The 11,353-nt window shown below is 50.7% G+C and overlaps 1 protein-coding gene across 6 annotated transcripts in view; it reads right to left on the reverse strand.

Annotated features, from left to right (window-relative positions):
- The window catches only part of C6H15orf52 (chromosome 6 C15orf52 homolog), a 41,627-nt gene extending 34,883 nt beyond the window's left edge, over positions 1–6,744 (reverse strand). Inside the window, exons 1-5 of one of the 6 annotated variants that reach the window (XM_021402337.1) lie at positions 6,510–6,744; positions 2,776–2,889; positions 1,341–1,442; positions 546–608; positions 8–169 (exon numbers count right to left, since the gene is read on the reverse strand). In XM_021402337.1, the coding sequence (XP_021258012.1) occupies positions 8–169; positions 546–608; positions 1,341–1,442; positions 2,776–2,889; positions 6,510–6,530 (462 nt within the window). In that variant the 5' untranslated portion in view covers positions 6,531–6,744. Of the gene's footprint in view, positions 1–7; positions 170–545; positions 609–1,340; positions 1,446–2,775; positions 2,890–6,509 lie in introns of all 6 variants that reach the window. The other 5 variants (XM_021402340.1, XM_021402334.1, XM_021402336.1 and 2 more) reach the window with 5 other exon arrangements.

Below are 11,353 nucleotides of genomic sequence, written 5' to 3' on the forward strand. Positions count from 1 at the left end.
TGCTCACCTTGGCTTTGTTGTCCATGGTAACAGCCAGCTGCATCCTCTTCCCCATTCTGAATGTGAACGTATGATCTGCTTCCTCCTCCTCCTCCTCTTCCTCGCTGCCAGTGCCAAATGCAGTGCTCACAGGACAGGGGCTCTTTTTCTCACTCACAACCCTTTTGTCCTGGAAAATGAAGCACTTCTGTTAGCAAATCCAAGCCCCTCAGCTCACCAGTGCATTCCCCTTCCCCAAACACACCTGCACACAAGCAGGGCAGACCAGTGATGCAACGGTAGGCCTTGCCCTGGGAAAGCTTTCTGTGCACGGCACTGTGCTGTGGCATTCCTACAGAACAAGGGGCTCATTGTCTGCTCAGCAGCAAAACCCACAGTTACAGAGGGTGTGGAAAATCCTTTGCACTTACAAATCTGACATTTCAGACTAAAGTGCCAGAGTTGTATCTCTTTCTGCAGCGCTCTGGGTTAGATCAGAAAAGTCTAAGTCCTGATGGAGATTGCCTGGGAAGCCAAGAGGATGGCTCCTGAGGGTCGGTGCTCACCATCGAGAGGGCTTGGCTATCTTGTCCATAGTGTTCAGTCTGGGTAATTGCATCTTTCAGGTCCTGTATGAGAGAAAAATGTGTGCAACAGAGCACCTCCAGAGAAAAGCAAGGGCTGGGGCATGATAAAGTAAGCAAGGCACTAGCCTGGATCTAACAAGCCAGGAGTGCTGATGGCGCAGAAGGAAGGTGGGCCAGCCCGGTCTGGCTTTGGGCTTCCCCCAGGGGTTGACACAGACCTGGCCTGGTGATTTACCAGGCCACACACTGCCAGGAGGGGAGGGTAGGGTTTGTCACACACAGGTTTGATGCAGTTGGAAAAGATGCCTGGGACTTGCAGCATTTGCCTCAAAGCCCCCAAGTAACTAAGGGCTACTTGACTGCAAGTATGAAGCCTAAGGAGACCGTGACTTCACCCAGCCTACAGCTATCTTCAGATGTGTTCCTGATGTCTCCAGTGGCACATACCCAGCTTCCATGTTCTGCCTACATGTTTGCACATGGGTCCATCCAGGGCCAAACGTAACTGTTCACTCACTCACTTATTTGCATGCTTGCTCATTCTGAATGCTTGGGTACAGGTGCCTGGGCACGGCTGGAAACGAGTGGATCGGCAGACAACACTTTGGGCACTTTGAGCTTTTACACCCTTATGGGAATGTTTAGGAGCTACGTTCCATGCCTGAAAGAGTTTTGCTCTGGAAGTTGTCTCCTTCAGCAATGGCACTGTGAAGCTCATGGAGGCAGGACTGAAGCTCGTGGCGGCTTGTGGTGAAGAGGCATTCACCCACTTACATTGTGAGCTTTGGTGATGGTAATAGTGAGTCCATCTTGCTTGGGTTTCCTGGAGGTAACAGCCATTCCCTCCTGCTCAGCTCGTTTTTTGTCCTCTTCGATCTCCTGAAACAGATATATCCTTATTATCATCGGCCTGTACCTGGCTGTCCGCAGATTTTGTAAAGTTCCTCTTTGGATTTTTTCCTATATGGACACAACTCCAGCTCTGACAGAAAATGGACCAACTTGTGACCCATCCGTGTGCCCTTGGAATGGGTGACAGGCAGATGGTACGTGTGAAGAGGCTGGGACACACCTGGCCTGCAGAAAGAGAAGGCTCTGCACAGAAGCCAGGGTCCCTGTGCCAAACTGGGGTCAGGACATCATCTCTGGCCAATGATCTGCTCTGCCATCTCTGGATGTCATCTGCTTATCTACTAGGCAGCTTCTTCTTGAAGCCAAGTAGTGGTAGGTAGGTAGGTAACATTTAATATGGGAGTGAGAGTTCCTCTTCCCTGTCTGCTTGTCGCATTCAACTCGTCCCATAGATTTCCACTAGATCGCATTTTTTTGCTATCACCAAAAATGTTCAGAATGGCTCTTCTGGTATCAAAAGAAATAAGCCTTTTAAGCAAGGCCCAGCCTAGAGCACCGCTGAGCCTTTTGGCTCTTGGTCCAAGACACAAAACATGCTCTTTGCCGTTCTCAAGGCTGCCCAGCCAGCCAGCAAATGTTAAGCAGCCCCTAAAGCCAAGTAAGTGGTGACTGGAAAAGCCAGGAGAATATTCCAGCAAGCCAGGGGGGGATCCTTCTTCCAGCACTACCCTCAGGCTGTCCTAGTCTGCAAACCTAAAGAGAGCTCCAAGTTACCATAATGTCACACTTAACAGTTCCTACCAGCCAGGCTGGATATCTCGTGCAGGTCGCTGGGTAAGCTTTCTTGGCCAAAGCCAATCAATCCAGGACCAGAAAAACAAGAGGTGTTTTTCTCCCCTCTGAGCTCCACAGAAACACTGGGACTGGCCTGGGACAAGCTTCAGCCCATACCACTGCCCTGGGATGTGTGAGAACAGCAAGAGGGAAGACAAAGGCTATCACATGTCTCAGGGATGCAACCTTCTGTTCATCCAGGAGAAAAAGTATGAGGCACCTGGAAGGACAGGAGGGGACAAAGTCAGTGTATATGAGACAAAGAGATGGGAAAGCTGTGATGCAGATGGGAGAGTAGGGCGAGAAAAAGTGCTGCAGCCGGCAGGGAAGCATCAGTGAGCCTGGCTGCTAATGTGAGGAGCTGTAGCAAAGAGCAGAGTTTGGCTGACCTTCCCCAAACACTTTCCTACGTAATAATGTTATCTAACAAAGTCATTCCTCCACTGCTGACTATCTTCTTCATGCTGTGAGTTGTGAGGACTCCAAAACAGAGCTGAGGAAGATAAGAATCAAGCAGTCTTACCTGGTATCTTCGTATAAGTGCTTCATTCTTCTTCCGCAGAGCCAGGATTTTCTTATCAAGTTCAACATCTTTCTGTTCTTTCTTCCTTAGCACAGCATCATCCACAGTGGCATCCTGAAAACATTAGGAGCAAAGCTTTTCTTGGTCGTCACAATGACAGGACACAAACCTGATCCTTCTGCTTGGATAGTGGGGGGAGCTCGAATGGTCTTTTCCCACCATTTCCCCCCTCAGACCTCCATCTAAAGGGACACCGCATCTTGTAAATGGAATTCTTCCTGACGGAGTTGACCTTTTCTACTGTAACACTTTTTTTTTTTGTTCAGCAATGAGGTAACGAGTGGAAAAAGCAATGGCCCACACTGATGGCCGCCAGTAGGCTCCGGAGTTAAGGCACCACTTAATGCATGAAGTAACAAAACCATCATCCATCACACTACAGCTAGAGGTGGCTCTCATGGTGAAGAGGTTTGTGCATGCCTGTATCCTCTGGGTACGTAGCATCAGTCTGCCCACACACTGATGAATTGGCTGGAGCCCAAGCACAGCCCACCTGCATCAGCACTGCCTCCTTGCAGCTCCAGTGCCGCCGAGACCACAGTCCTGGTCCCATCCCTAGCCTGGATCACTCAGGACCAGCATCAGAGCCTGCCTTAGAGCACCTTGGCTCCCAGTTAGCCCCCAGGGCACGGAGAGGGACCTGCTGGGAGAAAGCTGGGCTTTCTGGGAAAGCTGGGCTGGACTGGAAAACCAGAATCAGACACTAATAGAAGCTTAATCACAAATAGAATTGATTGACATTTCTTGAATCAAAACCATCTTCCCCAGTAATCCTATCAGCCTCACGGCTGAAATCCAGAGCAGCAAAGGCTGGGAAGAGCTTCTGCACAGGCAGGAGGGTTTTTTTCCTTCATTAATCACAACATGGCAGGTGCAGCCTCCGTCAGGGAAGGATACGTCAAGGTCCAGTCGCGGCCGCTGGGTCACAGGATCTGGGTCTGACGCTCGCCATGCCCTGGTGCCTTCCTGCCTGTGATGTCAGCCAGTCTGCCCTGGGGCCCACCTCAAGCCAGCCAGCGGACTTGCAAGGCTAATTCCTGGGAAGAGAGGGCTTCTCCTGCATTCCTACCTTTTTCCTGGTCCTAATTAGGTCACCAGAGGAAAAATTGGAGTGGTGAGGTCCAGAGAAGGTGCTGACAAACAAAGCTTCTTCAACTGAGTGAAAACAAAGTGAGAAGCCCAAGGCTTGAAGACATAGAGTAAAACCACAGAGCAATAGCCCAGGGGAAGGAAAGCCTTTGACTCTGCTCTGTGTTGCCAGCTGTTCGTGCCCTTTACCCAGTGCTTTACACAGGCTCCAACCTCCTGAAGATGTGTGTGTTTGCAGCATGCCTGTACATCAGATGAGGCAGAAGTTAGGCACTGTGAACCTGAGCCCCAATTTCTTGTTTCTCGTGTAGTGGAGTTACCAGCACTCCTCCAAGATGAGAAATGCACAAGAATATGCTGCGACCATTTGAGAAAGCGGGATTTTAGCTGAGCTGCAGGAGCTGAGCTGCTCCTTTGTGTTATAAGGTTTCTGGCTGCCTGGGAGATGGACACCAAGTGAGAATGAGGGCACAATTGATCTGCTGGCTCTTTGGGGGTGGAAATGTTGTGGTTTTGTCCTGTGCTGGTGCAGAAGCAGCAAACTGGGCTCCTGGTGACCCACACCAGTGCAGAAAATAATCGTAGGTAGCACATGGGAATTTAGCCAGAGGTTAGCATCACCGCTCTTCCAAAAATGTCATGGGACTCCTGGGAACCAGGACTGCAAATCATCTGCTGTTGTACGCGGCCAACACTCATTTTCAAAGGAAGGGATCCAGCTGCTGAATCACCATGCATCCCAGCAATGCCAGGTATTCCTTTCAAGGGCTTTACATGAGAAAGAACAGAGCTAATGACATTTCAGCTCTGATCGAGCAAGACTCGTGCTTGAACTTGACCATCACTGCAAAGAATTGGGCCACAGACAGGGGCAGAAATCTCCCTACACAATGTTCTTTGGAGAGAAGGACTAAAAGTTGAAAGTGTGATACCATCACAGAGAAGGGGGTGGGATGGATGCGGATGTTGTCACCAACCAGAGAGGGGGAAGGCAGGAAAACCAGTTTGCACAATCTTCAATCGTATCACCATGACGGTATTTTATCAGCGCTGATTTAACAGCCCTCGTGAGGGCTGCTCTGCCAGGACACAGGGACACATTCGTGTCCAGGTGGAACAACAGGGATGTTTAAACCCCGCATTCACCCACACGTCCTTCTGCTGGACAATGGGATTTTGCCAAGGAGGTCTGCGGGAGAACGAAATGCGCTTTCCTATTGCCATCTATCATTCAGGTACATGACAGACGAGTAGATTGTACACGTGGGTGGATACACTTTCATGGCCATTTTGCAAGCCTGATTAAAGCTGAATTCCTGTGTTTACCAGAACAGAAGCTATTCTGTGAGCTCTAAATTGGCAGGTTCGGTGTTTGCTGAATGCTGGGGTGTTGGCTGCTTGAGGGTGGGATCAAAGTGGTGCATGCCCTCAAACGCACCCCTTTCATCCTCAGATTGCTTTGAACAAGGGCTGACAGAGCTGCATGCTCAGGAAGAATTTAAACATTCCAGTAGAGATTGTATTTGTGCTCTTCTCTTTTAACAAGCAAAAGATGGCCGGGGCTCATCCATTGTACGGTTCAGCCAAGTCAGCGTTAGCTCAGCAGCCAGCCGATAGCGAGGACATGCCCTGTTCTTTGCTTCTGGAACGAAGCCGTCACCCCAGCCCCTGCTGAAGCCGGTGCTTGGGGTTGAAAAGTGGCAAGAGCATGCCCTCCCCAGAATGAAGCTCTTCCGGGGAAGCGAGGTGCCCATATGTCACGGTGACAGGAGAGTTACAAATGGCTTTGGCAGAACGGACGCGCGATGGCTTTGAATCAGAAAGCCCAGCGCCTCCAAGAGAGCGAGGCAGAGGGAAGGAGAGGCCTCTCTCTGTCACAAATAAAATGGCACCAAATGAGAAATGGGAAGCAAGCGCCTTGGCGCTTCCATGAAATGCCAGCACCTCGCTGTGCCGTACCCCCGCTCCTCGGTGGCACACGCGCATGCTGCACAGCTCACCGGGGGCTGGAGGGATGCCTCACCCACGGCTGGCGCTGCGTGCAGGATTTTCCTGCGAGCTCCTACAGCTGTCTGCTTCTGCAGCGAGAGACCTCAGAGGCAGCAAGGGTGGGAAAGAGAGAGACAGAAGGTGGAGGGGGGGGGGGAAGGGAGGAGAAGAGAGGAGCAGGGACCTTAACTAACACTTTTCAGCATAAGCAAACGTATCTGCTCTTTTTAAGAAATATCCTCTGGCTTGACAGCCGCAACCCTTGCTGGGATAGGCAACGTCCAGGACCCCGTGGGTCTCCGTTATCCATACCCACCTCCCACCCACCCAGGTGGTACATTGTCCCGAAGCAGCCACTGCAACCTGCCCTGGCGATCGCCGCGTAAAGCCCGGCACCCCAAACCCACCCCCTGGCACCCCCCCATGACGCAGCAGTGTTTGTTTGCTCCCGGTGCTTGCCGGCAGGCGGGCGAGAAATAAAAATAACAAAGCCCCAACCAGCGAAAGGCCACCCCAAGTACAAGTCGTTCCAGGGCCTCTATGGGGAGGGACCCCTCTGCCCGTGCCCTCCTGGGACCCACAAAGGCGGCACTCACCGCTCGGTGCATGTCAGACATCGGCAGCAGAGCCCGGCGGATTCCAGCGCAGAGCTAAAAGAGGAGAGCCATCAGACGGCCTTTCTCAGCACTGGTTGCACAGCATACAAGATCATGTTTTGATTACAAAAGCCTCGTCTGGGCTCCCAGCCAAGAGCGCTGGCTGCCTAATATACCAAGCGCAGACAGGGTTTTGAGTGCCTGTGTCCTCCTCTCCAATCTGACTCTCTTTTTAAAAGAAACACTCCCCCTTCTCCCCCCCTCCCGACTCCTTTTAACTTCCTGATGTGCCACAAGCCCTCGTTCAAAGTGGGAAAAGCTTGGCGAACAATGAAAAATGGATCAGGCAAACAGCTTGACTTCGCTTCGTGGCCATTCATGGGGTCGTGTTATTTGTTATGCATGGCCAGTTGCATGCCTGGCGGGGGACCGGGGAAATATCTGCGGTCCTGAATATCTTGTCACCGCGAGTACACGCGTGAATCTTTGTGGGAAAAACAAGTGCCAGATTTGCCTTTTCCTCTTTCTTTTCAGTCTTCTCTGGGAATTATTTCTCCGCTTTTAAAATGAGCCTTTCATTCAGGAGAAGCGATGCTGTGGGGTGGACATTGACGGCCAGCCCTGTGATTGGCGTAAAGCACACGGTCAAGGGAGAGGGACCCTCAGGAAGCCCTCAGCTGAAAGCTGCCAAGATCACCCCAGCAGAGCCATGGAGAAACAGGCAGCATTTAGCTGCTGTGTCTTGGGTTGCTGTACTCAAATCCTTATCTCAGACCACCTCCTGGCCACATGCTATGTCCTTCCTCTAGGCTGAAATGTGACTTCAACTTCCAAGATCCAGCAAGAGGTGAATGGGAGTTGGAAGAACATGGGAATATTCTGTTGCCCAAGGTCTACCACCCACCCCAAATTCAGTAACAGTTCTGTTATTATACTGTAGCGTGAAGAAGCGGCAGGCCCGCTGCTGGTCCATCACCCCTCTTACTCATTGAAATAGGTCAACCACTTACAAAATCCAGAAAGCCCGACCCCAAATCCAGCAAGGTCCAAGGGAAGCCTTCAAAAGACTCTGAGTAACTTTGAATCCAGCCCCTCTTCTCCACTTAGCTCTAAATACTGGAGATCGGGACTACTAGAGGAGTAAAGGAGGAGGAAGCATGGCTTAGCAAAAGTGCTTGGAGGGAAAGACTGACCCACATTAATTAGTAGCTACTACAGTGATGAAAGGAAATTTAAAGCATTTCCCAGGCAGTGCCTCTGGATTCAGGCTTGAGGAAAGAGGGTTATATGCATGCACATATGTTTGTTCATACATGGTGTTACGGCCAGAAGGAGCTTCAGTAACACCAGAGCCATCCTCAGCTTCAGGTCTTGCTCCATACTGCCAAAAACTCTGCTTTGCTTTAACGTGTGTATCATTCCTGGAAACAGTGATGCCTTCCCATGGGATCCATGCCTACCACCAGGTAAGTCTGGTCCTCCAGAACCGCCACCCTGCCCCTGGGGAGCACCAAAACCCACCAGGAAGGAGGGGAGCCAGAGACGGTCCCCAGTCTCCTGTTACAGTGAGAGGGGTGCGCTGGATACGGGACATTTTGGTGGCCCTACAGAACCTCAGGACACTCTGAAACCTGTTCACATGAGCACACCAACCTTGCTGCCTGAAGCACACAAATGCTCTCAGGCAGTCGGTGGCAGCTGTTTCCCAGCACTGGATGGAGTACTTCAGAGAGTGAATGCATATTACAACCGCGTGGGACAGTAAGGATGTCTGGAGGAAAAAGGCCAATTACTCATGCAGAAATCTGTCCACCACCCCCATGGTAATCCCTTTACTCTTCTAAAATCGCCAGAAGACCTTTCATAAGCAGGATGACCTCGTTCTGAGCTGTTTATTGTAGCTTGGCTGCTGTGGACTGGTTTGTTCCATCTCTAAAGCCTACTCAGCACAGAAGCCACGGGGAGGACCCAGCATGGACACTCTAGATCGGCTCTGTGGTGTCCACTTTATGGAAAGGGGACGTATCAGCTGTTGCTAACTACCAGCACCCTCTGAGGGAGCAGCCCCAGCGATGGACAGAGGTTTGCTTTCAGAAAAGCCTGAAAGCTGGAGGTATCAAGAGAAAGTAAGGGGCTTGACTGACTGCCTTTAAGTTTAGCCTCCAGCTGCCCTCACAGAGGCCCCGCTCTCCACTCAGGGCAAAGTATGCCAGAGATTTTCTGGGGCAAAATAAGGACATCAGAGGAACGAGCTGTCCATTTTGTGCTCACAGCTATGAAATAATCCCTTTCTCTGGCTGAGCGCAGCAGTCTACAATCTCTCAGCTCCAGGACAGCATTTAGCAGATTGCAGATTGTGTTGCTGCGCATTTTGACAGTAAGGCTGGTTGTCTCTTCTCCATCTCCCTGCCTTACACGGAGTTTGAAGCAAAGAATCTGATCCCTCTATTAACCCAAACAAGACTGTCACAAGAAGTATTCCTGGCATCCTTTTATCAGCCCTTCCAGCAGCTGAAACCACCTTGCCTTGAAACCCTCCCTTTTTTTTTCCTTTTGCACTCTGTGAAACTCCTCCAGAGTCACTCAGTCCCATGCTGACACTTCTCCCAAGTGCACTGTGCCCATCTTCACCTTGGCTCCCTTCCATTTTTTGCATGACCGCTGTTTAGTCAACAGATGGCACTCGGTAACTGCTGGGAGAAGCTGGGAGCCAGCTGCTAAAAAAAGCCCACTGTAGAAGGAGTTGACTCTGCCTTCTCCGGGAGGCTGCTTGTATATCGTGCATTGGGACTGCAGATAAGCTGCGTCGCTAAGTTTCTGAAGCGCTCCTGTGTGCTGCCACGTGCACCAGCGAGCCCTCAGATCATGCCACCCGAGGCTCCTGAGTGGAATCAGCAACCCTTATCCAGTCCTGCTGGATGCAGGGAGGGATAGGAACATGCAGATTATCAAAGGGGAGGTTGCTGACAGCCTGGAGGCATCTTTCATATCAACCACAGAGCAAACTTTCCTTGCAATAAGCAAGCTCCTCCTTTGCCTCCCTTGCCCACTGCTGGCTCTGGCCCTCTGGCCAGCTGCAGCTGCAGGATAGAAAGGAGTTAGGCGGCTCCTCAAGCCAGCCAGATGAAAGGTCAGCATATTCCCTAGACTGGGAGGAGGTGCGAGCCAGAAATTTCAAATGGGCTTTAGTTGGAAAGACGCGTCGGGATCAAAGGACTGCTGAGACATTAATTTCGAAATGCATCAGTATACAGTGAAACTGAAAACTACCGAAGATAGTTAAAGGATATAAAAGCAATTGCTTTCACACAGTGATACCACTCGTAACAGAGAAACCTCTCCGAATGTGCAAAGCAGCTCTGTTTGACCCCTCTTCTCCCCCTCCCTGCACATCACCCCAGCCTGCAGGCTGCTGCTGCACATCCTGTGGGTAAGATTTCAGCCTACCAGCGTCTAATGTCACCTTGAATAATTCGTGATCTCACAACCTGACTTGACATCTTCCACTCCTGGAAAACTTGTAATTCCGCTGTAAAGTCTCTGAAGTAGTTGTAAGCAGAACTACAAGAAAAGGACCTGGTCTCTTCCCACTTCCAGACATGCACAGCAGGACCAAATGCAGGTTTGCTGACCCCATTTGCTTCCCCAGCCTTCAGATGTAGGACGCATGCAGGCCAGCCTTGGGAAGGACGCCAAGATGGGGCAAGTGGCCGGAACAGCCAGTCAGACAGGTTTTCTTCATCTTTTATGAAAATGCAGTCCTTGTGGAAAGCAGGGAGAGCTGCAGACAGCAGCCGGCTCACCCTGGGTGCAAGCTGTCATCAGCAGAGGCCAAGGGTGGTTCTCCTTTTCAGCACATGGCTTCAGCCCAGAGCTAGGAGGACATGGGCGACCCGATGGCCTACAACTTGCAGTGTGCAAGGTGCAAACGAGCAAGCCAAGAGCCAGCTGGTTCATAATATGATCACGTGCACCTTGTGGATTTTGCAGGGTCCAACTTGTTTGACACAGGGCTGCTTTGAGGCTATGCCAGAAGCAACATGACTCACTTCCGGACTAATGCAGGAGGAAAGAAGTGGCAAACTCGGTGGCCGTTTTCCAGGCCTCTCATCCCAACTGAACTGAATTAGAACCTAACAGCCCATCTCACTTCGCTTTGCTAGCAGAACTCAAAAGCAAACTCTAGAGACCAACCTTGGCTTCAAGATCTAAACCGGACTGAAGATTCTCCATGGACTCCAGTGTCGTTGCACTGTGCTGGTGTTCTCTGGGTTCAGTTTGGGCTCAGCAGGGAGACGGACTTGTACAGGGAGAAGGAGCGGAGCAGATTTGGAGAAGAAGCCAAAGACGGCGTACAGGCGAACCTGAAAGAGGCACAGAGACACCTGAGAAGGGAGGAGATGAAAAGAGGAGACAGGTGACAATTAAATATTAAAGAACCAGTTCAACAATAATTAATCCTTGGGTGGAGAGAAAGGGCGGAGGTACACTAAGTGCTTGCAGACATCTGCTGTGCTATGTCTGGCTGGCTGAGCACTACACTCAGCTATCACAAAACTCCAAAAAATGCCAATAACCCACACTCCATCAGGACAGAAATCATGATTTGAGAGGGCAAACTAGAGCCTAGCTGGAAGTGTTGGTCCTTCTCCTAGCTACAGTCATAATTTGAACCATGTTGGCCTTGATTCTTCTCTTGCACAACTTTTTTTTTCTTTCTAAAATAATTGAATAAACACATACATAACGATTCCCATCATTTTGGATAGATGCCTTTTTCCCCCTGTCTCCTAGCCTTTCCATCTCCAGTACCCATGTGTGTGACTAGGTTTGCAAATAAGCGA

The sequence above is a fragment of the Numida meleagris genome, chromosome 6, assembly GCF_002078875.1.
Source record: "Numida meleagris isolate 19003 breed g44 Domestic line chromosome 6, NumMel1.0, whole genome shotgun sequence".
In the NCBI taxonomy this organism is placed as follows: domain Eukaryota; kingdom Metazoa; phylum Chordata; class Aves; order Galliformes; family Numididae; genus Numida; species Numida meleagris.